Source organism: Schistocerca cancellata, chromosome 1 (assembly GCF_023864275.1).
Source record: "Schistocerca cancellata isolate TAMUIC-IGC-003103 chromosome 1, iqSchCanc2.1, whole genome shotgun sequence".
In the NCBI taxonomy this organism is placed as follows: domain Eukaryota; kingdom Metazoa; phylum Arthropoda; class Insecta; order Orthoptera; family Acrididae; genus Schistocerca; species Schistocerca cancellata.
This window is the reverse complement of record NC_064626.1, coordinates 295,808,897-295,833,156: the sequence shown is the minus strand read 5'-3', so window position 1 is coordinate 295,833,156 and position 24,260 is coordinate 295,808,897. Positions and strand designations below refer to the sequence as shown.

At 38.9% G+C, this 24,260-nt stretch overlaps 1 protein-coding gene across 4 annotated transcripts in view; it reads right to left on the bottom strand.

Moving 5' to 3' along the window:
• LOC126171670 (dual specificity protein kinase CLK2) overlaps window positions 1-23,686 on the bottom strand; it is a 31,492-nt gene extending 7,806 nt beyond the window's left edge. The window contains exons 1-11 of one of the 4 annotated variants that reach the window (XM_049920817.1): window positions 21,728-23,686; window positions 20,157-20,235; window positions 19,464-19,530; window positions 19,086-19,142; window positions 15,594-15,707; window positions 15,061-15,151; window positions 14,803-14,973; window positions 14,500-14,629; window positions 14,254-14,398; window positions 3,894-3,999; window positions 3,012-3,229 (exon numbers count right to left, since the gene is read on the bottom strand). In XM_049920817.1, coding sequence (XP_049776774.1) covers window positions 3,012-3,229; window positions 3,894-3,999; window positions 14,254-14,398; window positions 14,500-14,629; window positions 14,803-14,973; window positions 15,061-15,151; window positions 15,594-15,707; window positions 19,086-19,142; window positions 19,464-19,530; window positions 20,157-20,235; window positions 21,728-22,708 — 2,159 coding nt within the window. In that variant the 5' untranslated portion in view covers window positions 22,709-23,686. Of the gene's footprint in view, window positions 1-2,992; window positions 3,230-3,893; window positions 4,000-14,253; window positions 14,399-14,499; window positions 14,630-14,802; window positions 14,974-15,060; window positions 15,152-15,593; window positions 15,708-19,085; window positions 19,143-19,463; window positions 19,531-20,156; window positions 20,236-21,727 lie in introns of all 4 variants that reach the window. The other 3 variants (XM_049920819.1, XM_049920818.1, XM_049920820.1) reach the window with 3 other exon arrangements.
• Window positions 23,687-24,260: the final 574 nt, after the last annotated feature.

The window sequence follows — 24,260 nt, the reverse complement described above, 5'->3', positions numbered from 1 at the left end:
TTCTAGCCATTTTCTCTGGAATGATCACATTCTATTACCATCTGCTACTTGCAGGAAGCAAAATTTGGCAGGAAGTACGAAAACAACACTTCAACCACTGAAATATTAATTAGTCAGTCAGATTTTAACGTCTGTTCACTAAATGATAATCATCATTTTCATGTATAACAGTCTTGTCATCAAATAAACCACTCACATTACTTACAGAGGAACTACTAACAGAAGCTGAACCCACAATTGCTGGAAATGATGCCCTTCTCTAACATTAATTTCACTATTACCTTTAGGTGTAAAAAAAACACCCTAATGAAGTTTTGTCGTTTAGACCCACTCGTATCATCTCCAGCTTAATGCATAGCGGGAATCAAACAAAATAATTTATGCTTACAAACAACTGATGAAGTGGTCACATTTTTCAAGTTCATCCCACAAGTAATAGATTGCCAACCTTGTTTGTTTAAATTATACCGAATCTGAATAGCTGTACCTCTACTACAACCTTCTACCAACCACAGTTGCAAATACATATGTGCAAAATGCATGTGTCATGAATGCCGTATACCAACAGGCAATATTTTATTTTTGCTAATAACCATTTGTGTGTAGACACATACCACTGACACCCCCCCCCCCCCCCTTTAAATCTGCCAGTGTCTATTGTTGACATTTCAATGGTTCAGAAAATGTGGGAGACTCACAGCTTATATGCCTCATCCCGTAATGTAAGCTATATAGAAACTTAATGGATGCAATTTTATGTTTTTTCTGCAAGTGTGTGACCTATTGTCTACTCTAAAAATCCTCAAGCTCATAGCAAACACAAGAGAGAGAATTCAAATTGTATAAATCACGACAGTTTCACAGGCGACTGTTACTACTAACACAGAACTTAGCTTATGCAGCAGTGGTTACGACATAAAAACTATACATTAAAAATGCTTGCAGTAGCACCAGTTGTATAAAATTTCTCAATTTGTAATTCTTTAAGTTTGATTAAAACAGAAAACTGGAAACATACTGTATGCAGAACAAATGTCAAGCTTCTCTTTCAAAAAGACCAATACTGAAAATCAAATTTCTGTACAAACATTACCAATTTTGATTTTAATTTAGTTTCCTCAGATTAGCCCCACCTCTTTGTTCACAGCCTCACATATTCATTATTCAGTCACAAGATATGTAAAGGAGTGTTTAGACAAGCCGTATTTAATGACAATATGTGGTTGCAACAGCACTGAGCTGCAATGCAATGCTGAACAAAAACAATACTTCATTTTTTCTCGTTGTTGTACACAACAATGGAGAAATGTACAAACAAGAGAAATATGAATTTCACAAATGCAACTTACGTTATGACCAGAGTTATGGTTTGTCAGAAGTAATATACATAAAGATTGCGTATAGGAAAAGAAGAGTTGGTGAGCTGTTACTGATGAACTCAGTACCACACTTGGGAAGCATACAAAAAATTCCGAAGGCTTCGAATCTATGGCAAATGTGAGACTGTATCGTGTTTCATTAATATTTGCAGCCACTTTCTTCTGTTGCTAATAACTTCAATTATGTTTTATCATCAAAATAAGAAAACTTTCGCCTTTTGCAACCATCATCTATTAAAAAAGTGCCAGACATGTTCCATGTAGTCATATTACGCATCTTCATTTTATTAATTATACAATTTTTTTTGTGAGAGATTTGTAATGATTTCTTTTGCAGTTTGTTTGCATCTACCTATTTCTATTTACAATTATATGTTCGTGTATTTTACTCACATTAATTTTTGTGCCCCCTTCATCAGCCATTTGTTGTCCCTTATGTGCTATATCATGCGCATTTACCAAGTACAGGACAACAAATGCATGAATGAACAGGACACTAAAATGAATGTAACTAAAAAACACACACATATAATTGTAAACAGATATAGATTGATTGTAACAAACTGCAAAAAGATCGCCACAAATACCACATAAAATATATCTAATTAATAATTTTGTATGTGCTACAGGACCACTAAAGTTTCCCCAACACGAACAGGGGAAACGTTACTGGTACTCAAGAATAAATTTCAGTTGCAAGAGAATTAAGTTTTCCTATATTTATGATAAAAGATAATTGGTGTTATGTCACAAGTTTCCATGTGCTGCCGCCGCTGCTGCTGCTGCTGCTGCTGCTGGTGGTGGTGGTGGTGGTGGTGGTGGTGGTAGCGATAGGGGATAAATTCTTCAGTTCTACCAAATAATTGCACATGCACACTTCTGGTACCAAAGGCTTACTGCTGAATAGTGCACTCTGAAGTAGTACAGTGAACTTTTGTTCTGATCACCAGAAGCTAAAAACTGAGGATGATCACGAATCTTGTTTTAGCTGGTATACCTACTCATATTTGTATCAGTTTTAGCAGTTCTTGGACCAACTGTTTCTATGAGATACTTAAAATCGTATTTTGACATGTAGTAAAATTCTAGAAAAGGCATGTATGCAGTATTAGTTCAGGAGCAAAAGGTTCTGAAGCATTACGCTTACTTAAAGAATAACACATCCACGAATCATAGTTTTTCTGTTCCTTTCTAACTTTATTCCTTTTGTGATGTAAAAGCAGGACAGCTGCACACACTCCCACCATCTTTTATTTCTTCCATTTTGTGGCATTAGTGTGGCCCATATACATACTTCTGACCCAGTAATGTACTGCTGCAAACATAGCTGGACGTCAGTTGGCAATCAGCCATTTTTATAGCCCATGTAAACATACCAATTCAATTCATATTTCGAAACTGCAGGATAGGATCCAGGAAATAATATAGTATAATACTTTCTTAAAAGTGACTTGTCCCAATACAGTATTAGTTCAATTTCCTTTACTATTAGTCACCACAAAATGATTTGAGGTGTGGTCCTCAGAAACTTCTGATTAATCTTTAACTATTTTTATGATGTGCTACTGCAAGCAATGCATTGAAACTAGAGAGAGCGCTGAGTTGGCGCTCACCCAGCGCTAGCCTCTTCACCGTGAGAGGGAGTGGCTTCGCTCGCGGTCCCGGTCCGAAGATGCACTGCCTCCACCACGCCTGTCACTGCCAAGCCTCTGATGTGGTGGAATTTTATCGAAGAATGGATGCCTCATTGCTTCAGCTAACGTGATGCGTGCTGAGGGTTCATACTCCAGCATCCGAGACACCAAGTCAAATAACTGCCGATGATCCTCATCATCACTGTGTTGGTATCGCTAAAAATATTGCAAGTTAGCATTACTTCCACATTCATTGATTTGCAACAATCGATCATAAGAAGTACCATTATTTAATTCCTCCTGAAAATTACAAAAGTCAATGAAATGAGAGGTATTTTTGTTCAGTTGTCAAAATTTAGCCAATCTCAAATAATATAACAATTTCCAAGAAAATGCACGGATATAAATCTAGGCTGACTACTATGTAACTAATGTTAATTGGAAAGGACAGAAGATATAATTTAAATTCTATATTGGAGCAATAGATTATTAGTTACTTCGAAAACTGTATTAGGAGAAATATTGGATATGGGAACCACCACTTAAAATTTTTGTATGCGTTAAATTACATAAACATTAATACTAAAACACTAGTGAAATGTTTTCCAAGCAGCCAGTAGATGCCATTGACAGCATGAAGTAAAGCTGCATGTTTGTAAGGCAGTCAACATTCTCAGATCGCAAAAGAGAAAGAAGACTGCAGGTACTGTCACTATCATGTGATATGAACATTTAATGGTTGTAATTCAGTACAGATATATAATTCACTAATAACTTACAAATACAAAGAGTAAAAATTACTAGCGCAGTGACAACCCTCACCCAAGAATTTACTTATAATACCTACATTGATTAAAATCAAAGATTTTCAGTAACTTACATGTAGAGGCTTGCAATTTTCCCTCACGTAGCGGCCAGCAGAACTCTTTTCATCCCAGTCTAATTTGCCATGATAGAAGTACTTCGTCTTCGTCTTCCGTGCCATTCTGTAACAGAAAGTAAACTTCAGTAATTACATTTAAAAACACGATATTACTAGCTGTAATGAATAACTATAGAACATGTATGAGAAACGCAATTCAATCCTATTTGCTTATAACTAAAGTGTGTTATTTGTACTTATGATGCCATCACATTCCTCTGTGCGCAATACTGAGTAAAATGTGTTAAGTAACAAGTCCCATTCATTTTTAAAATATTGTGTCATTTAATGAACACAGTTTAACAAATACTGGATTTAGCTATGAAAAAATGTGTAACTAGGTTATAAGTAATATCTAAGTAACAGACTGTAATGTTCAAACGGTACAAAGCAAAGTGTTTTTAGGGTTAGGTACCGCAATTGGTAAAAATGGAAGCCTTATAGGATTGCTTTGTTGTCTGTCAGCCTGTATGACTTAAGAACCCTTTTCCTCAGTAACAGTCTGCCGTATCAAGCTGAAATTTAAGTCACAATAAGGTGTATGGGCCCCTGGCAGTGGAAGACATTAAATGTTCTAAGCCACAGGTGAGCAACTGGTGACCCACGGGCCTGGATCTGGTCTGCAACTGGTTTCAATCTGGCCCGCAGAAAGGTATGTGCAAGGCAGAGAGAGTCACACTCACTCACACTGTACTCTGTCCAGGATATTTTTTCAGATTTTTTCCATGAACACTTGGCTCGCCTCTTAAGGTTAGCAGCTTGTGACACATGCCAGCGAGTTGTACTTACTCCATGCATGTGTAACGTAATTTCACCACTTCTGTATTTGAACAGCAAACTAAAACTTGTTTCCAGTCTGAGCACCAAGTTATGGCCCATGTGCTCATGCATATCTTGAAAATGCGTGAAACAGCTCACTATTGTGCGATGGTGTAGGGAGAAGTATTTTTGCCACTTGCTCAATGCTCTCTCTCTCCTCCCTATATCTTCGCTCCCCATTGATAGATAGGAAATGTCAACACTAGGTGATAATGAAATAAAAATTACCAACTAGCCCTAAAATGCCTATTTGAACGACAGCAGGATGCTGTTGATATAGGTACATTACCCCGTAACAGGGTTGCCCCAAGTTCCCCAAAATGAAATTCCCTGATTTCTAGACAAGCTGTAGTATTCTTCCGTGACAAATTTTGAGATCTCAAGGGCAAGTTAAGATGTAAGTTGACAATCTGGCTATGGTACAAGAAAGAATAGTGCCAACGAGGAAATATCTATATATACAAAAATATGCATTTCCTTGGTGTTGCAAGACAGATTTAAAGTTCGTTTAACAATTTCAGAAATAGACTCAGAAAAAAGTAGGCCTCTTGAACAAAGTGTATAAGGTGGGGAAGAATTGTGTAAACCAGCACTCTAGGTGACCACCAATAAAATGTCGGTTCTAGTACATTTCTCGTTGTCAGATACTACCCACTGTGATATATCATCATTTTATAGGTATTTTGTGATTTTCCTTTTGAGAAATATTTGAGTATGTAGTGTACAAACTGCCAGCAACTGAATTTTCTTCTTCTTACCACCACCAGGGTGTATACGTGGACAAGAAAAAAATTATTTCCGGATCTCCCAGGTGAAAATACACTTTTCCCATGTTAAATGACAGTATACTTTCCGTCAGAACTGTAAAACTTATCAATCCTTTGAATAGATATGGTTTTATACAGCAGCATAGAAAACAAAACTCGGGTGAAAAAACGTTTTGGTAAGATCTTTGATAAGCGGCAACATGTACACTGCAAATTTTCGATTATGGAAGTATGAATTCGAATTCCACCAACAAGAAAAGTTAATGGTTTAAGTTACTATACATAGTGTTGCTACAAGAAAAGCAAAGCTTTCGCATATAATATTTGTCTCTAAGATTAATAAGCTACAAGATAAGCTAAGCTTTCACTTATAATGTTTATCTGTTTAGCGCATGTTACACTTTAAGATACATCATACAAATACGCCAGCAAAATTTTTAATACCGACATAAATCTCTGATCTTCTGGGCTCAAAAATCTTCTACATGGCTCGTCATCAAAGAGTTGATTTTTAAATGAGAGCAAACGCTTTGTGATTTAAGAAATTCATCGTACATTCGTGCACATAGTTCATCTTGCGTAAAAGACAATCTACTTTGAAAATAAAGCTTTTCGAACCACAATTCGCAATATTTTCCCGCGACCTGTTAGAAATAGATTCATTTCAGCAGTTGCCAGAGAGCGCCAGATAAGAGGCGTCACCGCACTTGCGCAGGTACGGTGACGTAGGAAACCAGTATGTTCGTACATGGAAAACATTAGCAGATCTTACATTATGTCATGAAATAAACAAGACATCAGAGGATACTCCAAGAGTGCCGGAATTTCGTGAACCATACTAAAATGCAAAGTTCGCCTTAAAGCGCACATTTGTATGTCCAGATTCCCAATGACGTAGACCTCGACCTGATATTAAGCTTTTCGGTATGGTTTTCGGGAAGTAAATGTTCTTGGAGTACCAGTACTGTATTATCTCATGTTTGGTTCTTTATTATGCCATAATGTCATACGTGCTAGAAGATGAAAACGTGCACTTGAAATGCAGCGAACAGTTAAAACTAGCCAATAGTGTGGAATTAAAACACTTCGTTTCAAATAAATGTACTGCCTCAGGGGAAATCTTAATAAAGGCCAAATTTCTATAGCAAACCGACAAAATAACTTTATTGTTCTGCAAGGCAATTGATTAATGCTAGACTGTCAGAAAGGAGGAAATAAAATAAAATCTTAAACTAGTGACATATTTCAGCCTTCCATAATTATGTGAATGTATTTTAATTCACTTGATAGCTCCCAGCCACAGAAATCCTTCTTGTTTTCATTTGACGTGAGAGCAGTAAACGAAGAGGAAACAGAAAAATCATTAAATGTAAACACGGGACATGTGGAGACTACCCCCCACCCCACCCCACTCCACTATAACTCAGACTGCTCCGCGCACGTCTTTCTGAAGAGTCTGATACATAAAACATATATCTTCGAGGAAATGTAAAATGTTATTTGGTCTTTAGTAAGCCAAAGTGCAGTGCCACGCCTCTTCAAACAACATTCTTATACCGCACGTCACTGTATTGTGCTCTGTGGAACTCAAATGTGTACGTTTTGCAATGCATGCCATCAAACTATTTCATGCCAGTGGCAATTAAAATGTCCTGTAGTGCCTGTCCTGCTCCCAGTTGGCTGGTTTGACATCTTGCCCTCTAAAAAATAAACGCAATTAATACTGGATGGGATTATTTGTAACCGGGAGAACAAGAACTCTTCAGAAAATCTGGTCCTTTTATTGCCTATTACCTAATAACTTTCTCTTCTGTGTGACATAAAATTAAATGTAGGATACCTAAAACCAGTAAAGACAAGAGACAGGCAAGACAGTACACATTTCTTCAGTCCTTAGGTCCTAGCGATTTTTCTCGCTAATCTTGCTGTAGCTTTACACGGCGTGCTTTCCTTTCTGCGAAAGAACTATTACCTCATCAAAGTTCGTCAAACGTTTTGCCACAAGAAAAATCTAAATGTCGTCGTCTCATACTGAAAAAGCTGTTAATACATATAATACCCAAGACTGGTGTGGTTTCTTGATCTGATTATGCCTATTTTGTCACTGTGTGCCGGAAAAAACAAAATAGGCCTTTCTAATATTGCAGCAATTGTGACACACGCAAAATAAACGAGACTGTTTTGGCAATAATGATCATTTTTATAGTACGACAATATAATTCACGAAGTACCAATACAAAATACCTATTTGGCCTACTACAATCAAAAAGCTTTATTTTTGGAAATAGTTTCATATTTCATTCGTACGCTCCAATTTCTCATGAAAGAGACTGACAAGGATTCCCCTGGCAGATACATCATGTACACTATGCACGCATTCAAAAGTCAACTTATAATTCTTTCAGAAATCAACTTAGAATGTGTTCAAAAATGTCCAAAAACCAGCAGGGGTGTGTTTTAAAACCTTATGAATAATCGATAGACTGACATGCGCTGGATGCTAGGTGCTTTGTGAAACAAAGTTTTTTCCTCAAGAATATAAATTTGCCCCCTCTCCCTGAAACTGCCGCCCAGTTTGCCTGTTGAGGAGCACCCCACTCCTGAATTGGATTACACCACTCAGAAACAGACGCACATCGGTGAGACTATATCAGACAGGGTACACCTGTACATTAGTGGGAACCGAATGGCTTCAGATCGGCAGGCCTGATCCTTGACAGAGACCCACAAAAAATAGCCCGAGGTTTTGGCCCGGCGTGGAAATCCAGTCATGTGGCGAGCTATTCACGAACCACAAACAACATTTTGTTGAAATGAGGCCACAGTGATCAATCATGCAACAGATAACTTGTTCAAATACAGTGGCAAGCAATAATAATGAGGATCGGTAGCAATGCATCATAAAGAGGATTGGTGAGCACATAGAAAAGACAAACACAACTACATTTTCAGCCATAGCTTTTGTCAGAAAATGAGAGCTCACTAACATTCACACAATCACTCTGATAACTCCTGCACATGTGACAGCCATCTCCAGCTGCCGCATATAGTCTCAGAATCAGATCCAAACAAACCACTCCTCTTGCCTCCCTGCTTCGCAATCGGCAGGTGCTAGGCTAGCGGCAAGAAGTGGTGGCAGCACTGACTGCAAGCTGAGAGGAGTGGTAGGAAGGAGAGAAGCAGTAGTAATGAGGGAGTAAGGAAGCGGCGCACATACTCAGCTGCACCCAGCCAGTGACGATGCATGACAACACAGTAAAACAGTTTCATCTTCTGAAACAAAAACGAGGTTTTTCCAGAGTTTTTTTTTTGTTTTTCAAAATTCCCTAACGTTTGAAATTCCCTGAATTCCAGAACCTGTGGCAACCCAGCACAAACATTAACACTGCGAATAGCACTGTTGTTGCCTGGTGTGACAAGGTGGCTTATAATATTAAGTAAGCACGTGAATGAGGCCTGAGGATCACCAAAGGTTGCCCACAGCCCCCATTCATATCCAACACAATTAAAAGATACAGCCACTTATGTGACATACTTGACACTCACTAACTCACTTATCAAAGCCTATGGGATACTTCCCGTCGACGCAGAGATAAGAAATTTGGCATGAAGCAAGGTTTCATATTACAAGTAAAGGAAGGAAACTCTAAAATTATTAATTTGTAATTAAACCACATAAAAATATCCTTTTGCCATTCGAACTTCAATTGCATTCGTTATCTGTTAAAAGCATTGTAGGAAAGTATTACTGCATTCAAACATAAAATGTAAGTTGCATTTATGTTTTAGCAAGCATATAAAAAAATATTTTATTAATCTTCAATGTCTACATGTATAAACTGAAGTCCCTTGCTAACTTCTTTTTGTACGTCCAAGCCTTGTCTCAGTAAGTATTGCACATATTTTGATGACAGTCTCTGAAATACAAGGACATACTTGCCAGCATCACTATGGCTAATAGGTGAAAATGATAGACATTATCAATTTTTGGGATAGATGAACTACCTACACACATTATTAAGTTTTTACGGGCCCTCTGTGCGTGAGACCTACTCACACTTGGCTGTATAACCACTTCTCAAAAAGTATTGTTCCTCTGTTTCAGAAATTAACTGAACTGTTCTAAATTCTCTTGATATTAGGCAACTAACAGTCTGCTAATTTTTCTTCCAGTGTACCATCCTACAATGGAACAGTAATTGGGGGAAAAGTATTTCACAGCAACGTCTACCCTTTATCACAGTGTGTCATAGCTCAAATAGAAACAACTGTTGCAGTACAAGTTCAAGTCCAAAACTGAAATGATTGAGATAAAAATGTAGGCCTGTTTTATTGGTTACGAGAAAGCCTTCCCTTTGGCAAGGTAGAACATAATAAACTTGTGGACACTCTCAAAAGAATGAATAAAGATGAGACAGACACTTACTGTATAGACAATTTGTGCTGGAATCAGACAACACAGGATAAATTTCATAATAAGAACAGGAGTAACAGTACTCATCCTTGTTGGACTCCTCTACAAATATTTGCAAAGTAGGGGTACTTTGCAAATATTTGTAGAGGAGTCTAACAAGGATGAGTACTGTTACTCCTGTTGTTCACTTGGTATTCGAAGTACTGTCCAGTAAGCACCTTCTTGTAAAAGAAGGAGAAGCATGGAAAATGTGTAAAGGTTAATGTGGTCTTCAACAAGAATAATCACTATGTTGCTGACACAGTGTGGATTGCTGATAATTCTTCAAAAACACATCAACATAGCAGGAGATCACAGCAGTAACCTGGTTCTGAATATTGAGACCAAAATGACACATTTTGCGTGTCTCACATGCCAGACAAAAGACAGACTCCTCTCCAAACAAAAAACTGAGACTCAGTGGCTCCTTAACACGTTGACTGCTATGAGGCTGGCAGTGGCACGGCAGAGCCACATGGTGCAGCAATTGACAGCCACACAGCAGTCGATATGAAGTTTAAGTACCTTGGAAATTGGCTCTGTGGAGAGTGGAGATCAGGCATGGGGATAAAATGTCACACTAAGAACACCCATAATGCATCCACAAAAGTCAAAAACTTCTTAGAAGTACAAATCCCGACCTAAATCTCCGAGTCTGTACTTCCTACATGGTTCCGAGAAATGAATGTCTAATATGCTAACAGCAAGGAAGATCCAGACCTTTAAAAATGGATTTACCCCAGAATGCATGTAACACCAATGACAGTACGAATAATGAACACTGAAATATTGCAAAAACAGCAATAAATACTAGGGTGGTTTGAAAAGTTCTCTGAATCGCCACGAGAGGTCGGCACTGGTGCAATGAATTGTTCATGTGATATTCACTGGCTGCTGCCTGTAAGCATGTGACACGCCAGTGCTCTCGGAAAAGAGCTAGGCAGTGACATGGCTCTGTTGTTCCCGCGTAGTGATTTGCGAAGGTGGAAAGGGGGCAGTGATTAAGTACTTTGTATTAAAAAAAAACAAAAACACACACACACACACACACACACACACACACACGCCGATTTCCAGAATACACTGGGGGGACTTTGCTCCTTCATATTCAACTGTTGCCAAGTGCACAAATGAATTTAAATATGGTCGGGAGAGCTTAGATGATAATTTGCGCAGAGGTTGGCCAAGACGTGTCACTACTCCAGAAATCATTGCAAAAATGCACAAAATGATAAAGGACTGCTGTTTAAAGTGCTTGAAATTGCTCACGCTCGCCAGATGTCATCTGAAAAAGTATACCACATTTTAACTGAAGAATTACGAATAAAAAAATTATCTGCAAGATGGGTGCCGCGGCTCTCTACACTGGATCAAAAACGCATGAGAATGGACATATATGAAGAACGTTTGGTCTGTTTGGTCCATTTTAGGAGAAACAAATAAGATTTTTTGTGCCGGTTTGTGACCACAGATGAAACTTGGGTGCAATACTATACCCCAGAGACCAAACAACAGTCAAAGCAGTGGAAACATGCTGATTGTCTGCCACAAAGGAAAGCAAAGACAATTCCTTACGTGGGGAATGTCATGGCATCAGCATTCTGGGATGCGATGGGGATTCTGTTTGTAGATTATCTCCCCACTGGGCAAACCATTACTGGAGAATAGTGTGCTAATATCCTGGACAAATTGCAACACAGAATAAGTGAAATAAGATCAGCAAGGAAGAAAGTCATCTTTCATCAAAACAATGTGCACCCGCGAAAGTGCTCTATATATAATTTTTTTTTTTTTTTTTTTTTTTTTTTGTGGACACGGAATTGATAGCCAGAGTTTACAACTATTTTGTAGGCCAGGAGGAAACACATTTTCGAGACAAGAAAACTAATTTTTGAGATGGGATCAAGGCACTGGAATCGTAAGTACTTTCTTTCTATTCTGTTCCAAGAACTTTTGAAACCACACTCATATTAGCAACATTTATGAGAAGAAAACCTGCATACCTAGAACAAATCTTATGTAATACCAAACATTTACTTCTACAGTTGATTATAGAATGGAAGATCGAGGATAAAAGAAGGAAAGGACGAAGAATAATATATCTGTTAGATCACTAAAGTTCCCTTTTAACACATCACTGGGGACCGAATTATATTTTCCTTGTACAGCAGCTCAAAATTGGTGCAATGGCCTCTCCCTCGTAATTATTATCGCCATGACCACTTCACAGTGTTCCTTTGCTAGAATTTCACATGTCTGGCTCCTCACATTCCTCTTAGGTGTGGAAATCAAAACTTCGTCACATGATGTACCACAACCAGCCTTTGCTAAACAATTTAACATTGTCTGCTGCATCACACTATTCCATGCAGCAATAAATATTCACATGGCCTGTAAAATGCTATGCTTCATCAATTCCTTCGCCTCTTGGAATGCAATTGATATCTTAACAACTTCAACATTGTATTTTGCTTTAATGAATTTTATTATGTCCAGGTCTTCAGGCTACAGACGACTTGTGCAGTTCGGTGGATAAAAACAACATTATTATTTCTCAGGAATGACGTTTCCTTGGTATGTACAAGGCATCAGTCAATCATAAGTAATATTTTTCTACCTGCAGCACCCATTTTGGCATCTACATGCCTGAAACATCTTGTAAAGATTTCCGATATCATCCAGGCATTCATGTTGTAATCTGAAGTACAAGAAGTGCCAACATTTAAAAATACCATAGTTTTAAATTTACGTATTTTCAGTAGCAAAAACTCTCACTCCCACTGCTATTTACATGCAATTGCACAGTCACTGAAAAGTTGCATCTGCATTAAAAATGTCTCTAGGCTCATAACCTGTATTAATTGCAGAAATGTAGTGATCTTCCAGGGCTTCACATTTTCTATATCCACTTTGAAATGATTGTGGCATTTCTTAAAATAATCTAACCATCCGTCTGACCCACTGAAATGTTTAACACCAATTATCAGGGCGATTTCCTGAGCTGTCTCTTGTAGAACTGGCCCACTTATAGGAATGCTGTCACTTGTGACTCCTTGAAACAATTTTAAATGAGTAGTTTTCACATCATATAATGCTGACTGGCAGATTTTCTTTCTTTTGCAGCGAGAGGAACTGCTAGCTTAGGAATTTAATAACGCTTCCTAGTTTTTGAGAATACTGCCGTGCGGGATTAACCTAGCGGTCTAAGGCACTGGAGTCATGGACTGTGCGGATGGTCCCGGCGGAGGTTCTAGTCCTCCCTTGGGCATGGGTGTGTATGTTTGTCCTTAGGGTAATTTATGTTAAGCAGTGTGTAAGCTTAGGGACTGATGACCTTAGCAGTTAAGTCCCATAAGATTTCACACACATTTGAACATTTGAGAACGCTGCAAATTAAGGCTGAAAAATCTTACATCTTTGCTATGCCTGTAAGTTGTTTTTGTTACGACTGCCTTCAACATCATAGATGATTGTCAGCTTTTGCTCAATCTTAAGCTTTTTATGTTTGCATGCCCTAACTCCACAGAAATATAAAACTCGTGAATTCGACTACAACAAAGACAATGCTTCATAGCTCGTGTTTAATGATACTGTAGCTTCTGATCATATGACCGTAGGCAAGGTGGATATCACTTTCTGATGTCATTAAAATGGAATTCAAATCTACATACATGCCAAATGAAAGAATGAATTGCAATATACTGCCATGACAGCACGGTGTACAACCAAGTGAAACTTAAATCAGGAAACCTCCCTCGTGCACGTTAGAAATTGCTTAAAAACTGGATTTTAATTTTCAGGATGTTTCATGTTTATTTCTTAAAAGCAGAATTTTTGTTAAACTGTGATCTGTTGAAAGTGGGGAAGAATAACCTCCTCCTGATGGTAGTTTTGCCAGAATCAACGGATATATTTGTTAGAAGTGGAATTTCCTTAAAAGCGGGTTTGTTAATTTTGAGTTTTCCTGAACATATTGTGGTCTACTGAATACAAACTCATTTTGTAGTTGCTAACATCAATTAAAGGATAGGCAATAGCAGCAGCAGAACTATGTTGCAATTCAGACACAGTAACAAGTTAGTAACAACTTGACGGGAAAAATCAAGCCTGATTAAAAACACACGTGAATTAATTTGATTCAATATGAGACGCCAATTAAAACTGAACTGGTACATTTTTGACTCCTTCACTACTTACAGTAACTGCAGTCCAATAAGTTTTGCTGTGGTCTCTGGACCACCACTGTACAAAAAATTGGTGCTTATTCTACTGTACTCACCTGTAAGGTATAGGACCAAGAATTCGTTCCATCATTGCTAAATGCTCCCTATTATCATGTGTCTGGAATAGTGTTATACCCAGATACAATTCGAAAATTATGCACCCGATGGACCAAACATCACATGGTTGTGCCCAGCCAAGTTCTGAAACAAATCTCAATCTTAGCCATAAGGGTTTCAAAAAAGGCTAACACAGGGACAGTGACAATGCTAAGTACACACAGGCAACAAATATGGTGTCATACCAAGAATAACTTCTGGTGCACGATAATGCCGTGTTGAAACAATTGTACTGTGATGTTCGTGGTCAAATGTCGCACTGCCAAAGTCTATTAACCTCACATCAGTGCGCTTCACACGTCTGACATCCCTCTTCTGTGAACAATTAATGATATGGAGTATTTTTCCTCATGTTTAGCATTAAACACTAACTGAAAAGCTTCATGTAACATTTATCTCAATTACTCTCAATGCTGTAGTAAGAAACTGGACAGCATAGTTATAGTCTCTAAATTTTGAGGTGCATGGGACAGTGTTTGCAGACCTACCTTTTTGCTGTTGTATGAAAGGTCATAATCTGAGTCTACAAATAAAATATTCTCTGGTTTGAGATCAGTATGGGTAAGTTTGTTGTCATGAAGAAACTTCACAGAGTAACACAGCTGGTAAGCAATGTGGCGGACAGCTTCCAATGGGTAAGGCTGATAATTATTATCCTTCTGCAAAGAAAGCAAATCGTCATCATTACATTTAGAATGTTTCTTACACTCCAGAACTGTATTTCAATCACGACGACTTCTACATACCAAGAAATCAAACACACTTAGACCCAGCATTTCAAAGGCAATGCACATATGACCATGGTAGTCAAACCAGTCCAGCATTTTCACACACAGGCTGCAAAAGCAAAAGATATCCATCAAGCATTACACATTCTACTGTGAACACAACTGCACAATACAACTAAAATTAATTCAAGCTGATGGGTGTCAAGGACAATAGAGTCCAGAGAGTTGGCTCAGAACTTCAATGTATATCTCAATTATACAGAAATCTTTTAAGCTTATTTGCCAAACCATTTTGTATGCTGGTATTTTACTCTACAGTAAAACTGGGTGAGCTCTAGTACAAACTACACAAATTTTGTGACTTGGGACAAAACGCGCATGTGTGTGTGTGTGTGTGTGTGTGTGTGTGTGTGTGTGTGTGAGAGAGAGAGAGAGAGAGAGAGAGAGAGAGAGAGAGAGAGAGAGAGAGAGAGAGAGGGGGGGGGGAATTATTCATATTAATAACTTACATGGTGTAGGATAATATTAAATATATTATCAGTTTTACTCACTGTGCACCATCGGGATCTCTCTCAGCAATCTTTTCCAAGGCATTTATCTCCAGCTTTGCAGCTTCTCTGTATTTCTCAACATTCTTTATTATTTTGAGTGCCATTACATGATCCCTGTAACACAAGTGAAACTGAGAATGAAGTAGTAAGATTCATTAACAATATATAATTTCTTACGAAGGGCAGCTTTGGCAAATTTTATATAACACAGTGATGCCAGAAATAATATGCTTAACTCATACACAGTTTTCCATCTTGTGCTGCCTTTAATGTATCACTGAGTTGATTAAATGCCAGACTGAATTTCATAGTTACTTCTCAAAGGTAAAGCAAACATTTCTCGATTTTAATAATTTTCATAAATCTGCAAGGCAAGGCACCAGCAACTATTCTGATTAACCAAAATTATGTAATAAATTGTAGAGAAACATCAAAGTTCCAATATTAATTTACTTTATTACCTGATGATTAGTTTCATGTGTAATCCGCTTATCCGATAATGAGCTTAGACTCTAAACTAGTTAAGAATAAAGGAAACTCACATTGCATAATTTGATTAAACCTTGATTTAGTTTTTCCTAGTTTTCAAAATTATGAAATCCTTTATCTTCAAAACCATTTACGAGGGTGGTTTGAAAAGTTCTCGGAATCACCACGAAAGGTCAGTACTACCACAATGAGTTGTTTGTGCGATATTCATCGGACTGTTGTTGCCTGTAAAGATCTGCCATGTCACTGCTCTTGGAAGAGAGCTGTGATGGTGACGTGGCTCTGTTGTTCCCGCGTAGTGATTTGCGAAGATGAAAATAAAAATCGGGATTCGAGGCGTGATTAAGTACTTCGTAAACAAAGGTATGAAAGCGGAGGACACTCATGCCTATTTCCAGAATACTCTGGGGGACTCTGCTCCTTCATATTCAACTGTTGCCAAGTGCACAAATGAATTTAAATTTAGTTTGAAGAGCGTAGATGATGATCTGCGCAGTGGGCATCACTGTGTGATGTGTCGCTACTTCACAAATCATTGCTAAAGTGCACATAATGGTCATGGAGGACTGCCGACAAAGTGTGTGAAATTGCTCATGCTTGCCAGATGTCATCTCAAAGAGTATACCAGATTTTAACTGAAGAATTAGAAATAAAAAAAATTATCTGCTAGATGGGTGTTGCAACTCTATATACTGGATCAAAAACACACGAGAATGGACATATCAGAAAAATGTTTGGCCCATTTTAGGAGAAACAAACAAGATCTTTGTGCCGGTTTGTGACCGCAGATGAAACTTTGGTGCAATACTATACCCCAGAGACAAAACAACAGTCAAAGCAGTGGAAACATGCTGATTGTCCACCACGAAAGAAAGCAAAGGCAATTCCTTCGTTTGGAAATGACACAGCATCAGTGTTCTGGGATGTGAAGGGGATTTTGTTTGTAGATTATCCCCCCACAGGGCAAACAATTACTGGAGAATAGTATGCTGACCTCCTGGACAAATTGCAATAAAAGATAAATGATGAAAGGCCAGGTTTACCAAGGACAAAAGTCATCTTTCATAAACACAATGCGCGTCCGCACACATGTGCCATCACCATGGCAAACTTACACAAATTAAGATAGAAATCGTTGCCACACCCGCATTATTCACCAGATATGACTCCGTTAGACTTCCATCTCTTTCCAAAACCGAAAACGTTTCTTGGTGGACGAAGATGCACTTCAAATGAAGAATTGATAGCCACAGTTGACAACTATTTTGCAGGCCTGGAGGAAACTAATTTTTGAGATGGGATCAAGGCACTGGAACATTGTTGGACCAAGTGCATTAATCTACAAGGAGACTACATTGCAGTTTCTGTGAGGTAAGTACTTCCTTTTCTATCCCATTCCGAGAACTTTTCAAACCACTCTCTTACATTCATGAACGTAAGTTACAAACAGCTTACTCAGGTTCAAGCTAGGAATAACTACTTCTCAGTTCCCTATGCCAAGTAATATTACTATTTTACATTTCCCACAGTCTGAATTTCTCGATGGTAATATTTATCAAGCAGTATAAAACATGATGAATAAGTAAGTAAATAAAGAAATAATGTGGGTTATGCATTAGTATCCATATTATTGAAACTGTTTACACAGACATGCTTTAGTGCCTCTACACTTCATTGTAGGTCATCACCCGTTTCCAAAACTGCAAACTTGGACAGTTGATTAGGTTTTTTTTTCACAAATTAGTAGTAACACAAGACAAATGATTGTTACATCCTCCACACACACACACACACACACACACACACACACACACACACACACAGAGTAATCCAAGTACTGTCCCTTTGTGAGGATTAGCAGAAGTAGAATTTTAGAAGCTGAAGAAATAACTTAAAATTTGTGCCACAGCCAGGGCTTGAACCCAGGTCTCCAGCTTACTAGGCAGATGTGTTCGCCATTGCACCACTGTTGCAGTATAGGTCACAGAGCTGCAAGAGCTCCCCTAATCCAATTCCCTCTCTAACACAAATTTCAATACACACCTTCGGCCTATTTTCCCCTTCTAAAATTGTCAGTATTGCCAAGGCTCTCCGAAATTACAATAGAATCAAAGTTCCCGGACGTGGCACAAAATTTAAATTCATTTCTTCAGCATCTATCATGACTATAGATGAAGTCTCAAGGAAAATGTAATTACATCACAGGGAAAATGATTTACAAGACCAATGTCTCCGACTTCCAACAATATGAATCTAACCTGAACATATCCACTTGTGTTCAGACGAGATTGTAACACCTCCTTCCCATTTCTCACTCCTATAATATCATTTAAAATTGTCTTCACCATTATCACTATGTAAGATCACATTCTTTCTGGACAAAAAGGATTATTTCACACACTGAACTAACATGGTAAAGGAAACTCCCAAGGCGTATAAATACACAATGCACTTTATACATTTTCGTCATGCATGTGTTCGGTGCAGTATCTCACAAAGATAGCTTTCTCTGCAACATTCCATTCTTCAGATTTGCGCACATTGTGTGTGTGTGTGTGTGTGTGTGTGTGTGTGTGTTTTTTTCACCACACTTTTTTGTAAGTGACTAGTGGTATAAACAGTAGCTGTAACTATAGCAACACATTGAAAAAATGTGAAGAGTAAGTCCAAGACTAAATCAGTAGACTATATGGGTAACAAACAGTTACATGGAATAAAATCATCCCATTTTCTTAGCACAACACATCCATATAATTGATAAACACAAAATCATTAAGGATTAGAATTGCTGCGTCATCATCCTAAAAGCACATACTTCACAAGAAAAAGGATTTCCTCACAATAGCTGTCAGCAGACCTGACACACAGTGTGAATGTTTTGTTAAATTAATCCACATACTGATTAAGGAAACACACACAGTCGCAAACGCAACTGCATGCTTTTACTGAAAAGCAAAGGGCAATTCCAATCTCAGCCAAATATACATTAGAAGCATCACTCGCCTGTTGTGACTATTGCTACGTGGGATTTTCAAATTTCTTGGAAAATGTCTTCTGGACCTATTAAAGATCGATAAGAACAATATTAAGGAAGTAGAGTAGAACACTTAGGTAAAAGAAGATTTAACATATACTACAGATCAGTAAAGGATTTATAACAAAAGTGTGCATTTCCTTCACATTTAACACGATGCCTGCATATGCAGCTTCATTATTTCACTTCACCTATGTGTTTTTGTATGTTATCTTAAGAATAAAAGTAACAGGAAGAATGAATTGGAAATGTTAGACAGTTTCAAATACGAACTGCTAAATAATGTTAACTACACAAATTTGACACACAGTATTTTCTGGTAATTTTACACATAGTGAAGTACTTACGTATGTAAATCTTTCACTTTGACAACTTTTCCAAATGTGCCTTCTCCTAAGGTGGCCAATATTTTATCTGAAAAAGAGTAATCACACAGCAGTTAGTATTAACTATAACTGAAGACTGTGCAAATGTTGGAACCCACTTTTTGAAATGCAGACAACGGTTTACTCATTATGCACTCTTACAACTGCATTTTATTGTAGGTAACCGCATGATGCTTAAGGTTACATGGCTTTTAACAAAAAGTACTAGAAACCAATTTTTTTATAATTAATTTCTGAAACCAAAAGCTGCATCTATTCGAAGTGGAATCCAACATGCACTAGTCAAAAATAAATTGTTTACGTTTATTTGAGAATAGATCCTACCAATCCCCAGCAAACAGAAGAGGACCAGAGAAGCTGGATTATGGTTTACAGAAAGCTATAACGACATGCTCATTAATGTCGTCTCATTAAATGTCTTCCTCCCCATACAGCAGACACACTGACAGGCACACAGAGAAATAAGTTTCTCCAGATCGCTTACACTTCTTCCCACCCTGATCCTCTCATTCCTTCTAATATAAACCCACCCAAGACCAGTCACAAACCACAACAGATGCTGAAAAGGAACAACTTCAATTATAGAGAATGTGACGCCAGGAATGATTTAAGAGTCTATAGTATATCTACTGCAAAGTTGGTGTATTCACGAACATCGGTCTCGGAGCACGTCGCCATGGCGATATATCAGGTGGCCATCTTCGTCGTCCTCCACGGAGGGTGCTCGAGAACTCTGCACAGCATGGGCCAGCCACCAACACAATCAGGAAACGGCACCAGCCATCGCCAACACCAGCCAGCCAGCACCGATTTAGCAGAGCGGGCAGGGCAACACAGGTGCATCACCGTCCCATTGCGGTCGGTTGATCCGTCCGTCCATTCGTGGTACGCGTGGACCACGTGCCAATTCATAGCCGCCATTTCAAACCGAGATGCGAACCCAACAATCAAGAGACAAAGGGGAGAGGGCAAAATGGTTTGCCAATTCAACAAATGATGTCAAATACATTATTGCAGTGGGAACTGTGCGTTACCACAGCAATGTAATAAACAGATGGAGGCAATGGCAGTTCAACGTGGGAAAATCTAGCACAATGAACCTTAAAGACATTAACTAAAACTAAATATTGTATAATGTGGGAGGACAGTTTTAAATTTACCACCACAGCCTCCTCTGCAAAATTTAATAGTCAATACAAATAAAGCACTTTGCAGATATATTTCACTGAATGTGTGCTCAACTGAACGTTATATTATAAAAACGGTAGTAATTTTTAGGAAAGCTACAACTAAAATACTGACTCTGGAGCAAGTCCATTAATTCTACAATTCTGGAAAGTGGTAGCATTCAACAGCATGCATAGAAGAATGACACAGGAAAGAAAACAGGAATAATCGACAACGGGTTGGATATTAGAAGGAAGGAATAAAGTGACAGGGGCAATTATAAATATATCAAGCACCAAGCACCTATTTGTTATTGCTGCACTGTCATGTAGGCGAACTGAAGAATCCTGAATGAATTCTTATCTAACAGTTTTACACACATGCAACAGCAAACATATCCCAACCAAAATGCACGTACTTAATTAACTCGACCTTTGTGAAAATAAGATGACTGCTGGAGTCTCCACTTCATACAGTTTTAGAGCACAAAGATTATTTCTTCCAATAACTATTTAATTTTTCGACAGCTTAAGAGTTTACGAACTTCCCAACAATAGCGTTGAATAATGTAGGCAACTTAAAACGCAGAAATACTAAATTATTTTCTAAGCCACCAATAATTATTTCTTGCACCAAATTATAATTGTGCTAACTGAAACAATTTCAGTACTCTAATTAAAAAATCTTCCACTTTATTTGGTGCATTGTATTTTTGCATTAGAAGCTTTGTTAATTCCTAGCCTCATCTCTGAGCTTTTCATCAATTTCTCTTAATCCTGCTAATGACCAAAAAGATTTGGTATTAAACTAACATTTTGATCCCTTAGTATACAACAATCAATGAAATTTACTTAAATTCTAGTGAATATCATATTACCACTCATGCCACCAGACCTTATCACTGTAATTTAGAGGGCCACCAAATTATATGAGATACCTCATACTAAGTAATATCTTTCAATTAGGATCTCCCCAACAAACATAACAAAGGGTCTGTGTACCAATTAAGGTAATTCTTCCTGAGAAAGGGAAAAATACTAAGATGAAGACCAACTTACAGTCGGCAGGGGTGCTGCAATATGTGGCTGTAGTGTGTGCTTGTGCTTCTGCAGCGATGACAGGTGTGGCTGAGGCTGTCGTGGCTGCTGCTGATCAGGTATGACACGCTTTGAATCGGTGAGACGCGAGTATGCTTCATCCAATGCAGAGTACTTCAGAATGAGAGATTGAATCTCTTGTCGCTTCGCTTGGCGTTCATCATCAGCTGGAGTGGTTGACGGTTCATCCACAGACAGTGGTATTTCAACAGGGCAAAGGCGAGAGGGTAAATAGCGCTCCCGGCGTGGGGTTCTAGTTCGAGTCCGGGTGCGGGTACGCGATTCTGAAGCCAAAGGCACGGCTGCACTGACAGGTCCACGATCGGACTTATGCCTGTGGTGACGGTGATGGTGGTGGTGGTGGTGATGGGAGTGGCCATGATGGCGGTGCTGATTTAATTCAAGGGCTGGAGGAGAATCTCTTAATAACTGCACATTTGTTGCACTCTTCTGCAATAATGGAAGGCGTTCTATCTCTTTGTCATTATCTCTGTCATCCTTCTCCCTTACTCTTTCTCTGTCACGTTCTGGACGACGCTGCTTTAGTACTGCAGAATACTTGTCTTCAAGACGCGACCGAGTAGTGCCTAATCCGAAAGTAGCAGCTGCAGCAGCAGTAGTAGCAGCAGCAGCAGCAGCAGCAGCAGACGAAGTCCCAGGAGTGGTGACACTGGAGGGTGATTGAGGCTGTGGCTGACAGTCTGCGGTTGACGACGGTCCGCGCACACGCGTCGTCAAACGTTGAAGCAGACTTGAACATGACTCGCTCAGAAGCTGCGTTACACTACTGGCAGTAGAAGATCGGGCGTACCGATGTCGCCTAGCGCCTGCCGCCCCAGCACTCGCGTCCCAGCGACCGCCCGACTCTACACCTGCACCCGCCACAGCTGGCGCTGCCGCAGCCGTCGAGTTACCGTGGTTCGTGACGGCAGCCCAGATCATGGTAAGACTCGAACCTCTCGCGTACGCTCCGGGGATGCAACTAAAGATACCCTGGCCTGGGGCAGGCAAGTGGTATGGCTGCCAGGCGGGCGGGTGCCCCCTGCCAAATACTGGCCAAGCTAAATATAACAACGCGCCTCCGCGCGACGACGCATTGGCCTTACGTAAAGGGATGTATAAGCCCAACTCGCCAGGCAGTGTCAACCTAGTGGCATAGGTGTCAGCTAAAAACCAAATTTTTGAAGGCCATTAGCCAAACAGGGTTTTACTAGATGATAATGTCTGAACCGATTCATCTATGATGGTCTCGTTGTAGCTCTATTATACGGACAAGTTTGGGGGAGCAAAACAGAAACATCCATTGAACGGTTCCGCCGATCTACCTTCGGCGCGCCGCCTTTCTGCATTTCGTCCATTAGCAATTTATTGCTCACGGTAAACCGAAATTATGTGCTTACCGAAGTTAAAAAATTAATTGTCGATGACTGAATAATTCTGTGAAATAAATTCTGTAGAACAGTTCTCCCTTAATCGATCTTACCCTCCTCCATTCCACTGGAATGACGTCAGTTTTAGGGATTCAACAAGAAACCAAATTCACAATTTAATTTGTTGCAATTGCTGATATTTCTAATGTCAATGTTTTTAAACGTTTCTCTCATACACTCGCTTGTGATTAATGAGTCGATGATTATACACCATCTTAAGCAAGAATATTTCGTATAACATAGTTTTCATAGTAGTGCAGTATTCTACCTCGTAGCTCAAACTCGCCGAATACATTCTCACGTTGCTTTAATTATTTTACTTCTGTTATTTGATAAAGGGAATTTTATTTAGAGAGCAGCATTTCAGTTTAGATAGAAGGGCATTACGCTGCCATTATTGTGCATGTTCGACCATAAAACATTTGCATAAATTGCTCCCCATAAATCTGAAATTTTCAGTTACTAACGGAATTTTGCATTAGCAACTATAAATTGGTCAAGTCTGTGTGTGTGTGTGTGTGTGTGTGTGTGTGTGTGTGTGTGTGTGTGTGTGTGTGTGTGTGTGCCACCTCTGCTTCCATCGTTTCATCACTATCAAAGACGACCCCCAAGTTATTTTGTAAACAGATGAAAATCGGATGGGGCAGAGTCGGCAGTGTATGGACGATGATCCATGACAGTAAACCCTAAGCGTCAGACTGCTGCAAATGCCGCAGCGCTCTTGATAATGTTTCTCATGCGTTGTCATAATTGCTTTACATACTGTCATGTTATATGCTACAATTAGGGGCCTTCTAACGGTAATTTCAGCTGAGTTAGATGCATTACATTTAATACCACAACCGATATTGAGCTTTGAAATCAGTAACATGTAACTGGAAGCCATTATCAATTTATTGTATTAAGCTGAAATATTGCGAAACAGCTAAATGATTTATCAATTAGGTGATCTTGCTTCCTTCGTAAAGGGGGAAACAATTTAGCAACAAGGGCAATAACGTTCACTGCCCGGAAAATTGAACAGGCATTGTCAAGTGGCGCTGAGCACGGGCGCACTAGGCGCT